Consider the following 20988-nt stretch of genomic DNA (forward strand, 5'->3'; position numbering starts at 1 on the left):
ACAACCTGGGAAATATTCACCATTCCATTGATATGGAAGCCACCACTACATAAACTCCCCCTTTCATATTGTGTATTAGAAGTACTCAGTAAAAAATATATGACAAACACATTGCTTGGTCTTTACATCAGTGCAGGATAGGCTAATGCAAAGTGAAATAATATGGGTTTTCACCTACACAAGAAAACAGTGGATATGCAATAATGGAGAGGATGGACTCATGAAGCAGTTGGAGAATTACAATATTATGGAATATCTGTGTTTACAGTCACAAATGTTGGACATTGTGTTAGAAGACAAAAATACATTTTTCAAATAAACAAAGGCTTTGCAAGAATAAATTACACTATGTAAGAACATTTAAAAAAAATCTGTTTCTGGTTTGAAAGTGTTATTTCCTGTTCAATTGTGCAGTACTTACTTTGAAAATAGTTGTTATACTCCAGAAACTTCATTTTTGTGGTTGTTACAAACTATGTTGAATTGGTCGAGAGACTATTCACCTCATAGGGCATTTTTGCTCCATTTTTCTGCTTTTATGTGCAGCAAGGATGGAACCTGTTGTGCATCATCATACGATACATATTATGCCCCACCCACATTCGTCCCAAAGTGAAGGGAAAGCACCAAAAGGAGTCACCTGCACTTTCCTCCCCTTTTTGCCAGGTAATGGCAGAAAGGGCAGTGGGGCAATGCACGTTGCTGCCCTTTCTGTCATCTGATGGGACACACTGTGTCGTCCCCTCCATGTAATGAGGAGAGGAAGGATGGTGTGCGGGACACCAGTGCGGGACACTTTCTCGTGAAGAGGTCCTAAGAGATATCGAAAAACTATAGCAAAATGTGCTGCAAGATGTCCCACAAAACAAAAGTTTTTGCAGTTTAATACACCTTTTCCATGTTTTTATGATATAACCAATTAGGAAATGACACTTATAACCGAGGAACAAAAATCGTGTTACATAGTGTTATGAGACAGATTTGGAATTTTTATAGTCATACTCTGTTGAATGCCAACCTTGTCTGAACTACTGTTAAGAGTCGAACTTTGTAACCTGTGTCTTCTCTTTTGATGCACCTTGTGGAGTGTATACTATTGACAATGACCATTGTGTTACTAAATGTTACTATTTACGTGGATTGAAAAGCTGTTCTTGATTCAGCATGATAATTCATTTTCTCAACAACAAAATAACCACCTGCCTTTTTATGTTGTGTTCATGCTGTTGATTGAGAGTCATCAAAACTGAATGTTTCCCCCTTGGATTTCATATATGATGTGACATTTTTGTAGGACAAGGTAGATTGCATTCATCATTGTGCTGAATACACATAGCATTGAAACACAATTGTTTAAAATTGAAGGCCCAGCTCACACTGATAATTACGTTCATGTTATGCTGTATGAGGGTATAGTGCAGAAAAATGGCATAAGTTACTATCTTCATAAACTTGGCTGCTTGGGAAAAAGGCAGGTGTGGATAGTTAGTTATGGAAAACAGCCTATTACATCAGTGTATTTAAATACCTGTGCATAACATTATTATAGCATTAAATACCTGTGTATAACATTATTATAGCATTAAATACATGTGTATAACACCGCGTCCCCTGGTGGCGCAGTGGGTTAAAGCACTAAGCTGCTGATCTTGTTGACCTAAAGGTCGCAGGTTCGAATCCAGGGAGCGGCGTGAGCTCCCGCTGTCAGCCCCAGCTTCTGCCAACCTAACAGTTCGAAAACATGCAAATGTGAGTAGATCAATAGGTACCTCAAAAAAAAGGTACCACACTGGCGGGAAGGTAACAGTGGTCCATGCAGTCATGCTGGCCACATGACCTTGGAGGTGTCTACGGACAACGCTGGTTCTTCGGCTTAGAAATGAAGATGAGCACCACACCCCAGAGTTGGACATGACCAGGGGCGGCTCAACCCATTACGCAAAGTAAGCATTTGCAGTATAGTTGATTTTGCCCAGGGGCACTCTTGAGGCGCTCTTGGGGGAAAATAGACGTTGACATATGTGAGTTGTAGTTACTGGGATGTATAGTTCACCTACAATCAAAGAGCATTCTGAACTCCACCAATGATGGAATTGAACCAAATATGGCACACAGAACTCTCACAGCGAACAGAAAATATATTATCAGTGATTGGTTGGGGGGGGGGGGTGCCAAAATATTGCTTGCTTACCATTTAAAATTACCTAGGGCCGCCTCTGGACATGATTGGACTTAATGTCAGGGGAAAACCTTTACCTTTATCTAACATTACACTAGGTGGCTCAACTTAATTATTATTTAAATGGTGATGGTGACAACAGATTTTCCATTATACATGTGTAGAATATATCTTTGTTGCATTTGTCATGTGTACTGAACCACAGAGTGGTGCGTGCATACAGTGAATACACAACAATATAGATATGCTGGCCTGTTTGGAGCAGATTTGTTGTTACAATCCAATAGCTGGGGCGTTTCCAGTTGCCATCCCTTACCATAGATGGAATATTCCCAAGCTTCATGAGTTTAAAATAAAAAGCCCAAGTGTATATTGTAGCCTGAGAACCCTTGAGTTCTGTGGGACTTAATTAGAACCAATATCAATTGGGAATTAGGTGGATGAGTTTTCAGGACAGTTCTCCAAAATCAATATTTTAATGTAAAAATTAAAAATTTTCTTCCTTAGGAAAACCTTACCATTTTTGCTGATGGTGGTGGTGGTGATTTTTGTTTATATTTTGTATTTTCTCTCCACAAGGAGACTCAAAGCGGCATTCCCAGTTATGGATATTTTTGCAGCCATTGGCAAAATGTTAGATTCACTGAATCGCTCCAATGTCATCCATGAGATTTCCTGTCCTTAAGATAGAAATCATCAGTCAATGATATATTATATTCCTTCAGTCCAGTCTGTGAAATTTAGCCTTGCTCTACCTCAGTTGCCTTTTTGGTCCCTGCTGGTCGACAGATTCTTAGCCTTCATTCACTCACCTCCAACAATAGCAGTCTTGTCTGTGTGAAACTGTCCTCCAGCCTCTGTCTGTGGAGCCCTTTGTTTTGTTAGCGCAGTGTCTTCCTTGCTGCTCTTTACAGAAAACCATGTGTTGAGTTTTGTCTCACATTATTGCAGTACATTTCCCAACAATTTCTTTCACAGCATTCCACAAAGAGAAAATATATTTCTGTATGTGTATTTTTCTACTGCTTTTTTCTATGTATGCTTATGCAAATATTGTATGTGAGTTTTAAAGAACCAGATGTCCACCTTCTGATGAAGCAGTGTTTCTCCACATGTGTGGTCATAGATAGGCAACCCATTGTATCCAGCCGTTATTAAAGGGGTCTTTAATTCCATTGATATTGTTCATACGCCAATATTGTTTCACTGCTATATGAGAAGCAAATTGTTTAAATAATGTCATATCAACACACTGGCTTGTTCATATTTTGAACTATATAAACAAAAATGCAGATATTTATTTTTTTCGAAATAAATCCTGTGAACAAAAGAGTTTTCAAACAAGTTTCGCCTAACTGATTAACTCTTTGAGTTTGAAATATGTTTCTTGATTCAAGAGGATGCTTCCAGACAAGGGTGTTTCAGTCAAATGTGTTTTGCTCTTTCATCATGCTTCCAGATCGGTAAGCTCTCAGGAAATATTGAGACTTTCCAGATATTTTTTCATCAGTTTGCATTCAGCCCTTTCTTGAAATATTATGGCTTCGTACCTTTCCCTCCCACTGATTCAGTCACATCCAACACTTCAGAAACTAAAGTGCTTTTGTTTTGTTGTTGTTCATTCGTTCAGTCGTCTCTGACTCTTCGTGACCTCATGGACCAGCCCACGCCAGAGCTCCTTGTCGGCCGTCACCACCCCCAGCTCCTTCAAGGTCAGTCCAGTCACTTCAAGGATGCCATCCATCCATCTTGCCCTTGGTCGGCCCCTCTTCCTTTTGCCTTCCACTTTCCCCAGCATAATTGTCTTCTCTAGGCTTTGCTGTCTCCTCATGATGTGGCCAAAGTACTTCAACTTTGTCTCTAGTATCCTTCCCTCCAATGAGCAGTCGGGCTTTATTTCCTGGAGGATGGACTGGTTGGATCTTCTTGCAGTAATGTTAAATTAATTAAGCGGCAAAACGATGCACCAAAGTAGTGGTGAAGTGGTGAATAGTGGCTAATTTCAACAAGCGAAGCTCTTTAATGACATATGTTTCTCCTTTTGTTGTTTCACTTAACAAATTGCCCAAAGGCCAGGAAATTCTGAATGTACGATGGTCACGAAGGTAGACAACTACTCCATTTGCCATAGCCTTAATTAATTATGTAAGTAATTGCGTAATCTATAGAAAGAAAAGTTCTGTGCAAGAACAATCATATAAATGCACCATTCTCTTTGCTTTGGACATTTTAAAGAAGTAACTGTCCAATTTTGGCAGAATATGCTAATGTCATCTATTTGCCAGAAGGAGAATTTACATGGGAACAATATCCAAATAATTCTTTCCAGAAACAAAGTCTCAACCTCCCTCTTATGAACCACTAGTTCTCTATGTGCTGTAACAGAGTGCATTCTGAATTTCCTCATAATTCAATTTGCCACCATTTTCCAGCATGCTCTAAATGTTGGATCTGAAGAGGCACTTATGTTCAGACTGTCTTCAGAATCATCATGAAATGCAAGTCAAGTCCTTTGGAAACTCAACAAATCACAAACTGCAGTGTTGTCTTTTTTAAAAATGCTGAATCGACTGATGGGACATACCCATGGGCATTCTCACTTGTTCTTTAGTCACCAGGAAAACTAGTGGTAATGACACACTGAAGATCTTTTTCAATTCTTAATGTTCAGAAGAAACCCCAGCAGCAAAAGTCCATAATTGTAGCTGACAAGGCCAGCCTGTTTCAGATGCATTCTTTCCAGTCAAAATCTGCACAGTATGAACCTGTTTAAATGCTATTTAATAGGAGATGTCTCACAATCTCTTATTAATGCTGACTGGCAGCTTTTTGGCACAGCCCACATTTAATAGATTGTAAATACCCCTGGAGCACTGATCCTTAACCCAAACAGATGGCCAGATTCACTTTCCATTGCTCCACTGAATACAGACATTTATTCAACGCTTCCCTACTCTAAGTATTAAGGGACTGTTCTTCCCCACTCGGAAAAGCATCATGCTACCCATGGGAGTTTCATACCAAATTCTTTTAGAAGAAGTATAGGATCATGTTGGTCAGCTGGGTGTAACACCAGTGACCACAAAGAAACAACAGCTTTTTCAGATGCCTAAACTGAGAAAGTGCATAATAATTTGACAACACAGCTTGAAAACAGTGCGGGGACATGAGAGAAGCCTCCCACAGAATGGTAAACATTTGGGCCACCCGTGGGCAACGTCCTTGCTGACATCCAATTATCTCACACCAGAAGCGACTTGCAGTTTTTCAATTTGCTCCTGACACACACAAAAAAGTCAATTTATTCATCCTGTTTTTCCTGTAGCATTCAGCAAGTTCCTCCCTGCAAGTATTTGCAAATACATAGCACTTTCCAGCTATATATACACCAGAATATATACCAGAATATATATATATATATACCAGAACATATATATATATACGAATACACACACACACACACACCAGAATATCAAGGCAAAAAATCCCACAATATCTGCTTTGAACTGGGTTATCTCAGTCCACACTGCCACATATTCCAGTTCGAAGCAGATTTATTTATCGTGTCATCAGCAACCATTGTATTACAATTCTAACAGAGCAAAACAAACACACAGATTAAAAAGAAAAAGGGGGAAAAAAACACACAGATTTTGCAGATTTGGTATTTGGTTAAATATCCTTTGACCAGTATCTGGCCACTTGGAGTGCCTCTGGGGTTGCCGCAAGAAGGTCCTCCATTGTGCATGTGGCAGGGCTCAGGGTGCATTGCAGCAGGTGGTCAGTGGTTTGTTCTTCTCCGCACTCGCATGCCGAGGATTCCACCCTGTAGCCCCATTTCTTAAGATTGGCTCTGCATCTCGTGGTGCCAGAGCGCAGTCTGTTCAGCGCCTTCCAAGTTGCCCAGTCTTCTGTGTGCCCAGGGGGGAGTCTCTCATCTGGTATCACCCATGGATTGAGGTGCTGGGTTTGGGCCTGCCACTTTTGGACTCTCGCTTGCTGGGGTGTTCCAGCGAGTGTCTCTGTAGATCTAAGAAAACTATGTCTTGATTTAAGTTGTTGATGTGCTAGCTGATACCCAAACAGGGGATGAGCTGGAGATGTCTCTGCCTTGGTCCTTTCACTATTGGCTGCTACTTCTCGGCAGATGTCAGGTGGTGCAATACTGGCTAAGCAGTGTAATTTCTCCAGTGGTGTGGGGCGCAGACACCCTGTGATAATGCGGCATGTCTCATTAAGAGCCACATCTACTGCTTTAGTGTGGTGAGATGTGTTCCACACTGTGCATGCATACTCAGCAGCAGAGTAGCATAGCGCAAGGGCAGATGTCTTCACTGTGTCTGGTTGTGATCCCCAGTTCGAAGCAGATAATGTGGGATTTTATTCAGCTGTGTGGAAAGGGCCTCAGTCTTCTCTGTTTTTTCTGTATCAGCCAACAGGATTTTTTTTTAAAAAAGACTATCTTACCAAGTACTGTTTTGTACAGTGCTTTCGTATATCCTAAAATCAGAATGCATGCATTTACCGAGCTTGGAAGTGACTAGTTTCTTGCACTTCATCCCCCTTTTGCAATTATTTGGTGAGGGATAACATCACCCTTTTTGCAATATAATGTAACTTTTAAGGAAACTGTTATAGTTACAGAGGTGTGGTCTTATTCGGTGGCTAAAAAGGGGACTATCACAGAATGTAAAATGTCTTATGCTATGCCTTCCTGCTCTGTTGAGGGCATACCTTCTCTCTCAGCGGCCATGGGCTTCTAAGATTTGTGGATGAGATTGTTCTGCATTCTGCAACATTTTAAATTTCCTTTCTGATATGAGAGACTACGAGTGCTTAGAAATCTTTTTGGGAGAAGAATAAACACTAGTAATATATGAAAACCATATGAGGTTTTTTCATTATTCTAAAAAAACCCCTATATAAATAAAAATGTAATGTTCGTTTGTGGGATTAACATAACTCAAAAACCACTCGACGAATTGACACCAAATTTGGAAACAATACACCTATCAGGCCAACGAATAAAAACACTGAAAAAAAACTTAAGAAAAACTTAAGAAAACCAAAAATACATTACAACGCATGCGCAAAACCACATATATCTATTCAAACACACATATATACACATATATACAGGATGAGGCAGCATAACTTCCTTTTTTAAAATGTGCGCCATTTAGTCAGTGGAAGACGTAGCGAAGCGCTAGTGGTCTCGTTCGAGAGGTGGGAGTATAAAGTTTTGTCCTGACACAGTTCAATTGCCATCATGCGTTGGAACCAGGCCCATAGCTAGGATTTTGATTTGGGGGGGGGGTGAGTTTGACTCGGGGGGGGGCGAGTCTGAGTGAAAGAGGGTCTACCCTAGCAAACCTTTTGTATTGTTACCCCAATACCCCCATGCATATGAGATATATTGAGCATGGTGATCAGATCATGATATGAATAAACATAACAGTTTAAATCATGTACCAGTAAGGCCTTTTTGCAGACCACCATGAGAATTTTTTGGGGGGGGGGCTGAACCCCCCCAAGCCCCCCCCCCCAGCTACATACCTGGTTGGAACAGTGAGGAGCGTGCTTTTGCTATTTAGGCCTACTTTTCGAGCAGATTTGGAGTGGCCGGCCCCCTCTCCAGATTTGGCCCCTTGTGATTTTTTTCTATGGGTTTTTTTGAAATCCCGTGTTTCTGTGAACCGTCCAAGGACCCTACAAGATTTGAAGACCAACATCCAGGAAGAAATTGCCAACATAACGCCTGCAGTGCTGGCAAGAGTCATGACAAATGCCAGAAATCAGTTTACTCAGTGTATGGAGAATGGGGGACGTCACCTACCTAATTTGATCTTCAAAACTACGTAAAACAAAACTTCAGGTATGCGCCTACATTATAATTTTTTTTCTGATTCATACAATGGGTTTTATTAAGTTTTGAAAAAAGGAAGGTATGCTGTCTCACCCTGTATGTACACACAAAACGCATCTACACAGACTGAGCCACAGCAACGCGTGGCAGGGGACAGCTAGTAATTCATAAATGAATATTTTCTCATTGTTTCTTTCTCTCCAACACTTTTAAATTCTTACAGACTTCCAAATCTCTACGTGCACTTTTTTTTACAATCCGCATATTAATTGAAAAGATGTACTGTATTAAGGACATTTCATTTATATACAATGCAGTCGTAAAATGCTGTGCCTTATATAAAATGGTAAAATTAAGATTTGCTTTTTTTTGGAATTTTATGAGATATTTTCAAGCCATGGATGATGGGATCCATGGGTGCAGAATCCATGGATGCAAATTCAGATGTCCAATTGTACACAATGGTAGTGCTTTTATTCCACTTTAATTTCTATGGCATCGTGGAATTTGCCATTTAGGGAGGGGTGCTTAGAATTCTTAGGCAGAGCTCTCTATTGCCGCACCAATTACAAACCCTGGTATTGTGTAGGATGTTGCTATGGCAGTGCAGGTGGAACAATAGTGCTATAATTATGCAGTGTGAAAGGGCCCTTGTTGGCATATGTTTGACCCTTGTCTGCAATTACTGTCAAAGTTGCAACTATACAAGCAGCAACTTGGCAACTCAGAAAGCAGAATCAGCAGGGAACTTCTGAATTTTCCCAATTACGCAAGCTGATGATAAAAGAAAAGTTATTATGCTACACATAATATTAAGGCTCTAAATATCTGTTACCCATCAATTTACACTATGCCATTAGCTTGCTAGCAAGCAAAACAGTTGGGAAGTATGAGGTAAGGAATATTTGACTCTTATTTTTCTTTTCTCCAAATCACGTCCCACCTGGAATCTTCTACAAAAAGCTTAACACATTGTCAAAGTCATGGATGGAATCCCCTGTTCCATTCCTTTCCCTAGATCTCTGTGGCAAGGGAGCACAAAGCATAAAATGAAGAGACAGAAGCATCATTTTCTTCATACTGTACTCATTCCAGCCTCCCTCTCTTGCTCTCTCTCCCTCTCTCTTTTCATGAAGCCAAACATACCAGGAATAAAAACCACCACAAAATCAACTAACCCAAAGTTCCTCAAAGCAGATAAGAGGAAAGCAGACAGTAACCTTCCAAAGTCAACAAGAGCATGAGGCACGGAGGCTGCTTCCTTGAAGCCCTAAAGTCTTGTACTCTGGCACTAGCTTAACTCAAAATGCTGCTTGTATGTCAAAGCAAAATCTGGGCCAAGTGACAGCTCTTAATCCAAAACACTCTAAAGTTGGGATGCTCTTGAGTCAAGGTTCCACTGTACGCTGTTTCATTAGCTCCTTCACAGGAAGTAGCACTTAAAAGGTAAAGCCTGTAAATTATTCAAAAAATAATAATTTAAAGGCGGTAAACAATTTCATCCAATAATTAATTGCCTAAGAAAACTGTGCTGCACGGTATAAATGCACATGCTTAAAGAGCTACATTATATATTTCTCCATAAGCAAAATGTAATGGAAGAGACTTCACCTCTCAGGTGAAAAGCGATGCTGTCTTCTCTTGTGAGAAGTGCTACATAATCTTGATTTTTCGAACTGCAATGACAAACCTTTGATGTAAATCACTACTAATTGCTTTCATTGTGCTTTTCTGAGATGTGAATAATTCTAGGATGTAGAAATCAAACAGATTACTGCAACGCATTCTACGTGGGGCTGCCTTTGAAGACTGCTCGGAAACTTCAACTAGTCCAACGGGCGGCAGCTAGACTACTCACTGGAGTGTCATACAGAGAGCATACCACCCCTCTGTCTCCCCAAAAACAAGTCCTAGTGTGGTTTTCCTGGATACTCAGAATATACTTGTGCCCCAAACTCAGATCTTGACTTAATAGGAATACTTTATTTGGCAGTGGAACAAAACAAACAAACAACCCAGCATCATTCCATATAACTTAACACACAAAATCAAGCACCAAGTGCTCTTTATGGTTCTATACATTGTACAGTTCTATACATCGTGTATCTCGCAGAGACATTCATTGACACAGTGCTTCTTGGAGGACGGTGGTGGCGTTGGTGGAGTCAGCCATTAAGATCATAAAATGACAGCCCAGGAATCGCAAACCTAGAAATAATAATAATAATAATAATAATAATAATAATAATAATTTATTATCTGCCTCTCCTGTCAAATTAAAAAAACAAATGAATATTAAAAAATACAACAAATTACATAGATAGAAAAAAACACACATATGTCTCTCTCCCCATTTATGGACTTTTGAAAATTGTGTTTACATTAAATAAATTCAATCTACAAGTTAATGAAGCAGAAATAATACAAAACATGTAATATAACACAAACATAATTATATAATATGTAATATAACTATATATGTAAATATATAATTATGTGTGTATATATCTAATATATGTGCATATATGCATAATACTCTCCCCCCCTCTCTCTATATATAGAGAGAGAAATATAAATCTGAGCATTGCATCCATACATTTCTAGAGTCCAATAGCTGATCCTTTATATATATATAGACAGCCCCCTTGTGGCTGTATCCAAGCACTGCATACCTTGCAGGTCATGAGTAGGGTGGCCTCTCCTTCCATCTTGCTCGTAATGGCAAATTCGGGGTTTCCATGGCATCGCTGGTTGTGTTCCATCATGGCCTCATCCAGCAGCGAGCGGAGCTTGTCTTCGGTCATCTCCTAAAAGAGAGCAGGAATCTTTATTCATCTGATTTTGGAGTGCGATGCAGTAGCGGCCAATGTAATTCTACCATTATAGTTTTGTGATCGATGGGAGTCTCACCCTCCGCAGATCAGCTTACCTGTGTGGCAATGCGTAACCCACATGGACACGCCACCAAGCGGCTCGTCACACCAAGCGAGTGCCTAGGAAACAAGACCGAGGTTAAACTAGCCTCTGATGATAACCAAAAGAAGCACAACAGAATTATGCTTATTCTCTCTGTAAGAAGTCTATACCATAGAATCGTAGAGTTGAAAGGAAACCCCAAAGGCCATCCAATCCACCCCACCTTCTGCCAGGCAGGAAGATAGAATTATTATTATTATTTACATGTACATAACATAGCAGCACACATGGACATAAGGTCCAAGGTTCTGGGATTCATCTCTGAATATTGGGCTCTTCCCAAGGGCCTCTAGGATATTGGAAGAATTATTATTATTATTATTATTATTATTATTCTACTCCTACTATTGTAGAGTTCAGCCTAACCCACTTCTGCCAGGCAGAAAGATAGAATTATTATTATTATTATTATTATTATTATTATTATTATTATTTTGTTGTTGTTGTTGTTGTCGTCGTCCAACCTCTTTCTGCCAGGCAGGAAGATGGAATTAGGATATTATTTTTTGTTGCTATTTATTCTTTCAGTTGCTTCCAACTCTTCGTGACCTTATGGACCAGCCCACGCCAGAGCTCCCTGTTGTCCATGGCTACCCTCAGTTCCTTCAAAGTCAAGGCAATCACTTGTTGTTGTTGTTGTTATTATTTATCCTAGAGTTCAGTCCAACCCCCTTCTGCTAGGCAGGAAGATAGAATTGCTATGTTATTATTATAGTTAATATTGTTATTATCCTAGAGTTGGAAGGGACCCCAAAGACCATCCAGTCCAACCCGTTCCTGCCAGGTAGGAAGAATGAATTGCTATATTATTATTATTATTATTATTATTAATAATAATAATAATAATAATAATAATAATAATATCATTATCATCATCATCCTAGAGTTGGAAGGGATGCCAAAGGCAATCCAGTCCAACCCCCTCCTGCCAATAAGGAAGACAAAATTGCTATATTATTATTATAGTTAATATTATTATTCTAGAATTGGAAGGTACTATAAAGGCCATCCAGTCCAACTCCCTTCTGACAGGAAGGAAGATAGTGTTATTGTTATCATCATCAACCTAGAGTTGGAAGGAACCCCAAGGGCCACCCAGTCCCATGCTCTGCTATAAAGGGAGACACAATCCGATCCCTCCAGACAGAGGCCCACCCTGCTGCAGCTGCTGCAAAGCCTCTTGTGTGCCTGACCTGCTGCAAACAGGGCAGAGGACGCCTGGCCCTTCCTCCAGGCCCTGCAGCGTGGCCTTCAGGCTCTCCTCATCGAAGCGCAGGCTGTGTTCGTACTCCTCTTCCATGGCAGCCCGTTGTTGCTCTGAGAAGAGAAAAACGGTTGGGCAACATGGAGGAAAGAAGGAGGGAGGGAGAGAAGAAGGAAGGAAGGAAGGAAGTAAAGAAGGAAGGCAAGAAGGAAAGAAAGGAAGAAAGGAAGAAAGGAGGGAAGGAGGGAAGGAAGAAAGGAAGGAAGGAAGGAAGGAAGGAAGGAAGGAAGGAAGGAAAGAAAGAAGGAAGCAAGGAAGGAAGGACGGAAGGGTACCTTGCCAGATCAGTTCCTGCTGGATCTCCTCCAGGACGGCCAGCTCAGAGTCCTCCAGTGCCTGGAAGGGAAGCACTGCAAGTCGGCTGTGGTTGGATGGGAGACCCAGACCAACAACAGAGTCTGGATGGCCCTCTATTGGGAGGGATCGGGTGGCATCTTCCTTTATGGGTTTTTTTTTTTTTTGTCTTGTCAGGAGTCGCTCCTGTTGTGAGAGAATTGGCCGTCTGCAAGGACGTTGCCCAGGGGACACCCGGATGATTTGATGTTTTTATCATCCTTGTGGGAGGCTTCTCTCATGTCCCCGCATGAGGAGCTGGAGCTGATAGAGGGAGCTCATCTGCCTCTCCCCGGATTCGAACCTGCGACCTGTCGATCTTCAATCCTGCCGGCACAGGGCTTTAACCCACTGTGCCACCGGGGGCTCCTTTATGGCTGAATGGGGTTGGAATGGATGGCCCTTGGGGATCCCTTTCTACTCTAGGGTCCTATGATATTATTTTTAACAGAGGCTAGATAGCCATCTGTCAAGAGGGATCAGGTGGTGCTTTTCCCACTTGGCAGAAAGTAGGGGGCTGGACTGCATGGCCTTTGGGGTCCCTTCCAACAACAAGAACAACGTAATTCTATCTTCCTGCCTGGCAGAATAAGGTTGGACTGAATGGCCACTTGGGGTCAAAATCTAGGAATAATAATAATAATAATAATAATAATAATAATAATAATAATAATAATATAGTAATTCTATCTTTCTGCCTAGCAGAATAAGTTTAGACTGAATGGCCACTTGGGGTCCTCTCCAACTCTAGGAGAATAACAATAATCATCATCGTCATCATCTCACGGTCATGGAAAAAAACAAGTATGGATCATTGATGTTGTAATCCCAGGTGACGGCGGAATTGACGAGATGCAACTGGAAAAGCTCACACGATATGAGGATTTAAAGGCAGAACTGCAAAGACACTGGAACAAGCCAGTAATGGTGGTCTCAGTGGTGATCAGCTGCAAAAGGCCACCCTACTTGGATCTGCACGCATTATTCACCTATACATCACACAATCTGAGATACTTGGGAAGTGTCCAACATGTGATCAAATTCAAAAGCCAACATAGTGATCTTGTTGGCTGTGGACTAATCTTGTTATGCATCAAACACTAATCATCATAATAATATAGTCATTCTATCTTCCTGTCTGGCAGAATAAGGTTGGGCTGGATGGCTTGAGGAGGTCCCTTCCAACTCTAGGAGAATAATAATAACAATCATATCATTCTATCTCTGCCTGGCGGAATAAGGTTGGGCTGGATGGCCTCTGGGGGTCCCTCCATCTCGAAAGTATGGAACGAACCTCTGCAAAGGCCTCTGCCTTCCATTCCACCTCCATCACTTCTTGCACCAAAAGGGTCTCTTTATCTTCCCTAAAAGTGGCATTGTCTCCTGCTTTTCGGTATCTTTCCAGCAGCCGAGCCCTGCTGTTCTTCAGCCTTTCGGCACAGCGCTGGGGAGAGAATATTATTATTATTATTATTATTATTATTATTATTATTATTTATATTACATATTTTATCCCTCTTAAAGAGACACACAGTGGTAACAATTTCGCATTACAAATCAAAACCTAAAGACTACAAATGTAAAAGTTCATTAAAAGTTAGTACTATTGAAATAATAATATTTATTGATTACTTTATCAGAAAACATATTGTTATATTACATATTATATCCCTCTTAAAGAGACACACAGACTACAAAGGTGAAAACTGAACCAAACCTAGTACAATCAAAATAAATTATTATTATTATTGAGTTTCTCATGAATCAGAAAAGTGCACCACACAAGCACGCACACACACACACATACATGTTTTGGTCACAACACATATAGGATAAGTAAGATAGACCAAGTAACTTATTATTACCATTATTATAATTGCCATTATTATTATTATTATTATTATTATTGCCCTGTCTTTTCTCCCCACAAAGGATTATTACACCAATTATAATAATTTGATTCTTAAAGTTTGGATCAAGAGTTAAAATATGAATAGTTGTAAATTAAAGAAGTTAAGCACAGTGTTTATCTATGGATATTTCATTCTATATTTATGGTGTACTAGTTGTCCCCTGCCAGGTGTTGCTGTGGCCCAGTCTGTTGATCTGGAAAATAAAGTAATAAGAAAGTGTTGGTTTCTAATATATGTAATGTCTTTCTGCTTGTGGGTAAAGAGTATTTCTTGTTGTTTCTTTGTCAGTGTTGATGTGGAGAGTGTCTGGTTTGCCTACTTTGGAACATGCAACATATAATTGTCCTTCTTCAGGGGTCCCTTTCCAGTCTATGATACTATATCTCTCTCTGTGTGAATCATATCTATCTATATCTATGACTGGATGGCTCTTTGTCAGGAGGGCTTTGATTAGGTTTTCTTGCCCTGGTGAAGGGAGTTGGACTGGATGGCTTTGAGTATTTTCTGATGGTCATGGGGGCTCTGTGTGGCCCAATTCTGTCATTGGTGGGGTTCAGAATGCTCTTTGATTGTAGGTGAACTATAAATCCCAGTAACTACAACTCCCAAATGTCAAGGTCTATTTCCCCCAAACTCCATCTGTGTTCATATTTGGGCATATGGAATATTCGTGCCAAGTTTGGTCCAGATCCATCATTGTTTGAGTCCATAGTGGTGTCTGGATGTAGGTGAACTACAACTCTCAAACTCAAGGTATTCCAGTATTTTCTGTTGGTCATGGGAGTTCTGTGTACCAAGTTTGGTTCAATTCCCTCGTTGATGGAGTTCAGAATGCTCTTTGATTGTAGGTGAACTATACATCCCAGCAACTCCCAACTCCCAAATGACAAAAGCATAATTTTTGAGTGATGGTCACTCTTTGGGTTGTGAGACGTTTTGTTGCCAAATTTGGTGTGATTTCGTTCATTGGTTCATTTGTTTTTAAGGTACTCATTATGCACAGAGCATTTAGATAGATAGATAGATAGATAGATAGATAGATAGATAGATAGATAGATAGATAGATAGATGATAGAAGATATCAGGCATGGGCAAACTTGGGCCCTCCCTCCAGGTGTTTTGGACTGCAACTTCCATAAATCCTAACTGCCGTTAGGCTGTTAGGAATTGCGGGAGTTGCAGTCCAAAACCGTGGAGGGAGGTCCCAAGTTTGCCCATGCCTAGAAAAGATTTTTTTTGGGAGGGGCAACACGGCGCGCAGGAGGACCCAGTGGGCGCCTCCTTTGGACGGTTCGGAGGCGGAGCCTGGGCTGTTTGGTGTGCGGAAGGGAGGCTTCCGCGGGGTCCCAGCGTCCCCCCGTTTTCCTCTCCTCGCCAAGCCTGACCTGTCGGAAGGCGTCCTTCCAGGGCGGCGGAGAGGCTCCTTTGGAAAGAGAGCGGTGGCGCTGAAGCGAGGCTGCCTCCATCCTCTGCCGCCTGCTCCTCATCCGGGTTCCACGGGGAGGCAGCCGTCCCCGCAAAGCACGCTGGGGAATGAAGTCCCTCCGGCCAAGGCAGCCCCGCCCTCCCCGGGCAGCCTCTTCCTGCCGTTGCATGACGGGAAGGGGAGTTGAATCACCATCAGAAGAATGATGGAATTGGGCCAAACTTAGCACACAGGGCTTTTCATGACCATGAAAATACTGGAAGGGTTTGGTGGGCAGTGTCCTTTGGTTTTGGAGTTGTAGTTCACCCACATCCAGAGAGCACTGTGGACTCAAACAATGATGGATCTGGACCAAACTTGGCACGAATATTCCATATGCCCAAATATGAACACAGATGGCGTTTAAGGAAAATAGACCTTGACATTTGGGATTTGTAGTTGCTGGGATTTATAGTTCACCAACAATCAAAGAGCATTCTGAACTCCACCAGATGGAATTGAACCAAACATGGCATACAGGACTTCCATGACCAACAGAACACACTGGAAGGGTTTGGTGGTCATTGACCTTGAGTTTGGGAGTTGTAGTTCACCCACATCCAGAGAGCACTGTGGACTCAAACAATGATGGATCTGGACCAAACTTAGCACGAATATTCCATATGCCCAAATATGAACACAGATGGAGTTTAAGGAAAATAGACCTTGACATTTGGGATTTGTAGTTACTGGGATTTATAGTTCACTACAATTAAAGAGCATTCTGAAGCCCACAAATGACAGAAATGGGGCAAACTTCCCACACAGAACCCCCATGACCAACAGAAAATACTTAAGGCCATCCAGTCCAACTCTCTTCACCGGGGCAAGAAAATGTAATCAGAGCCCTCCTGACAAAGAGCCATCCAGTCATAAATATAGATAAATAGATATGATTCTCTCTCACACACACAGATATAGTATCATAGATTTGAAAGAGACCCTTAAAGAAGGACTATGATATGTTGCATATTCCAGAGTAGGCAAACCAGACACTCTCCACATCAACACTGACAAAGAAACAAGAAATACTGTTTACTCACAAGCATAAAGAAATTACATATATTAGAAACCAACACTTTCTCATTACTTTATTTTCCAGATCACCAGAATGAGCCACAGAAATGCATGGCAGGGGACAGCAAGTAATAAATAAAAATAATAAATAATGAAAGCCAAGAACCTGCTTTAATGGAAGTCAATGATCAGAAACTTCTCAAAGCACAACAAAGAGTCAGTACAAGAAAACTGCACTCCAAACCAGAGCTGACAGCTGGCACAACAAAGCCTTATATGGGCAGTTCCTTGAGAAGATTGAAGGAAAAGTTGACAAGGAGAAGACCTGGTTATGGCTCACGAATGGAACCCTGAAGAAGAAGGTAGAAGGCCTGATTCTTGCAGCCCAGGGGCAAGCCATCAGAACCAATGCAACTAAGGCCAGGGTTGAAAAATCAGTGGATGACCCAAAATGCGGACTGTGCAAGGAAGCTGATGAAACCATGGATCATCTCCTCAGCTGTTGCAAGAAAATCGCACAGATGTACTACAAACATAGACACAACTCTGTGGCCCAGATGATTCAATGGAACTTATGTCACAAGCACCACCTGCCAGCAGTAAAGAATTGGGATCATAAACCTGCAAAGGTAGTGGAAAATGAACATGCAAAAATACTGTGGAACTTGAGAATCCAGACTGACAAAGTTTTGGAACACAATACGATAGACATCACGATTGTGGAAAAGAAAAAAGTCTGGACTCTTGATGTTGCCATGCCAGGTGACAGTTGCATTGAGGGAAAACAACAGGAAAAACTCAGCCGCTATCAAGACCTCAAAATCGAACTGCAAAGGCTCTGGCATAAACCAGTACAGGTGGTCCCAGAGGTCACTGGCGCACTGGGTGCCGTGCAAGAAGATCTCAGCCGGCATTTAGAAACAATAAACATCGACAAAATCACGATCTGTCAACTGCAAAAGGCCACCTTACTTGGATCTGTGCACCATTCGAAAATACATCGCACAGTCCTATACGCTTGGGAAGTGTTCGACTTGTGATTTTGTGATACGAAATCCAGCATATAGATCTCCTTTGCTGTGACATACGGTGCTGTTGTGTCAGTAAAATAATAATAATAATAATAATAATAATAATAATAATAAAAAGAAAAGTCCCCACATGAACCTATAAACTCATTAAAATGTGTATATTTGATCCCATTAATCCCATTGACCTTGTACTCCCTAGTTGTTGAATAAGGCCAAACGTAAGAGCCAGGAGTTGTAATAATGCTTTCACTCCTAGGTCCACTCACCAGCATGCCAGTAACTCCACAGAAGCCTACTGACTTGGTCCAACTGATCTATTTGTAAGAAATAAAAGTCTCCTCCAGGATGTAAAAAAAAATCCCACAGTAAAACAGTGAAGTTGAACCCTTCTAAGAACAACTACATTTCTATCCTGAAGTCAGAAGCCACGTGTAATAATTGTATAGAGGTAGAAGGCAGAGTTCTGGAAAACTTTCAGACGATGTTACTTGTGATCCTCCACTGCCATCTACTGCATAGCTGAACTAAAAATGAGAGACATTTTTCCACATCTTATTTCAAGTAACAACCCTCCATGACAGGAGCCTTTGGACCACCCTAATTTGGAATCAATTAGGTTATGCAACAGTAAATCCCACAAAGATGGATTTATATACATATGTGTGCCTTATCACAGAACTTGATAGCCACAAAATAGGGATGGTTTGCTGTGATATTCTCTTTTTTTCACTTTCATCCACTGCCCCAAGCCCATGTTCCAACACAAAGACCAAGTAAGAACAAATGGGGAGGGGAAAAAATACAACATTTTAAAAGCAGTTGAAAATGTGGGTTTATGAGAAAGAATTGGGACTGTCCTTGCTAAATCAGTGAATCTGCTGGTATGTCATACCATAGTTAACAGTTAAAAGTTAGCAGTGTCTTATCTCTAATTTGTTCCGGCCCAGCTAATTTGTTCCAGCCTAAATTATCTATCCTAAATGGTTCCGGTCCAGCTTATCTATCCGAACGCATCTCTCCCTATGAACCCTTTAGAAAATTGAGATCGTCTGAGGTGGCCCTGCTCTCGATCCCGCCTGCTTCACAAGCACGTTTGGCGGGGACAAAAGACAGGGCCTTCTCTGTGATGGCCCCTTGGCTGTGGAACTCCCTGACTAGGGAAATTAGATTGGCCCCCTCCTTCCTGCCCTTTCGAAAAAGAGTGAAAACCTGGTTCTTTGAGCAAGCGTTTGGAACCACAGCATGACCAGAAAAACACAAATCAGAAAATGAACTAGGAACGGCTAAGATGATGGAATGGTTGAAGATTTGAGCAAGAAGACATAGTTTTTGTAATTTTTATTATTCATTGCTTTTATGGTTTTTAAATGTATTGTGATGTTTCTGCTTTTTATTGATGTATGTATTTTTATATATGGCATCTAATTGTTGCTGACTTGTACGCCACCCTGAGTTGCCTGCGGGCCGATATGGGCGGGATACAACAACAACAAAACTTTATTTATATACTGCTTTATCTCAGAGGGGACTCAGAGCGGTTTCCAAATAACATAAGCAATACATACAAGGAAAATAGCATAAACATAAAATTAACGACAATATAAGCATTAAAAACCACAATAGCACATATATATTTAAATAAATAAATAAATAGTGTCTAAAATGTGATAATTATGATATTTGTTGTATTGCTTTATTCTTAAAATGTATGAGTCGTATGACTGTGTTTGTGTCATTTCTTGTTGCATTTGCTTTTTACTAATATTGTTACATCTGGCTGACTTGACTATGAGGGACTATACGAAAGCTTAAAAGATGAGTATATAAATTCATCTTTGAGTGGACCAGTTTCTAATTGCTTTCTTAGTAAACCACAAGAGGGCATCACTGCCTTCCTAAATATGGTGCCTGAGTTTGCTTGCTCCCATTGATATTCAGTTCATAGCAGAATGAGCCATCTTTGGTTGCCATGGATTTCATTTGTGATTTTATATAGATGTAGGTCTTCCCGTCTGAAAGAGAGACATTCACTGATCATTGAGAAAAATAGAGCAAACTATAAACCATGCAGAGGAGAAGATCCAAAAAGCAACTTAAATAAGTTTACCATCTGCATCCTCAAATTCTGCATCCGTAGATTTTTCAAAAATCCCAACAGCAAACTTCGAGTGTAAAGGTGATACACAGAATACAAAAGAAAGAGAAAAAAAGATCAAACACATAACACAAATATATTGCTAAATTCCCATTGTGGCTACTTTAATGCAACTCTTGAAAATCAGATGCCCCAATAAATTTGTGAACATCATGCTGTTCCTCCACAATGACATTCATTCATTAATTTCATTTATTCAACTTGTATACTGCTACTCCCAATTTGGCTCGGAGCGGTTTACAGAAACAGATTAAAACAATACAATTAGCTTTAAAATGACCATAACAATAACAATAGGCAACGAGAACAGGCATAGCCATCAAAAGCTTGTCGGAAAAGAAAAGTTTTACAGGCTTTCCGAAAAGCAAGTAGGTCTTGGATGGTTCGAGTTTCAATCAGCAAGGCATTCCATAAATAAGGGGCCACAATCGAGAAGTAGATGACAAATGATAGGTCTGGATATTAGGGACTGCAAGCAGATTTTGTTCTTCAGACCGAAGTAATCTCTAGGGTTGGTATGGGGATAAGCGGGCCCTTAGGTACACTGGCCCCAGACCATATAAGGCCTTAAAGGTTAGTACCAGCACCTTGGTAGCCAGTGCAGTTGATGGAGAATTGGGGTAATATGACACCTCGCCGGCACCCCGGCGAGAAGACGAGCCGCCGCATTTTGCACCAGCTTCAGTTTTCGGATCACTAACAAAGGAAGGCCAATGTAGAGGGCGTTACAGTAGTCAAGCCTCGAGATGACCGTCGCCTGGATCACCGTAGCCAGGTCGTTCCTAGATA

The 20988-nt window shown here is 40.9% G+C and overlaps 2 protein-coding genes across 3 annotated transcripts in view; both read right to left on the reverse strand.

The window, feature by feature from the left end:
- GABRB1 (gamma-aminobutyric acid type A receptor subunit beta1) overlaps positions 1-20988 on the reverse strand; it is a 293072-nt gene that overhangs the window by 98922 nt on the left and 173162 nt on the right. The gene's annotated exons all lie outside the window — the stretch shown is intronic.
- RPAIN (RPA interacting protein) lies at positions 10009-16080 on the reverse strand. Its single transcript, XM_060778484.2, has 7 exons — positions 15917-16080; positions 13913-14062; positions 12561-12621; positions 12215-12338; positions 10975-11038; positions 10718-10852; positions 10009-10253 (listed from the first exon to the last, which is right to left on the reverse strand). Exons 1-7 carry the CDS (start codon positions 16016-16018, stop codon positions 10224-10226), a joined length of 666 nt encoding a protein of 221 aa, XP_060634467.2. The 5' UTR covers positions 16019-16080; the 3' UTR covers positions 10009-10223.

The sequence above is a fragment of the Anolis sagrei genome, chromosome 5 (genome assembly GCF_037176765.1).
Source record: "Anolis sagrei isolate rAnoSag1 chromosome 5, rAnoSag1.mat, whole genome shotgun sequence".
NCBI lineage: Eukaryota > Metazoa > Chordata > Lepidosauria > Squamata > Dactyloidae > Anolis > Anolis sagrei.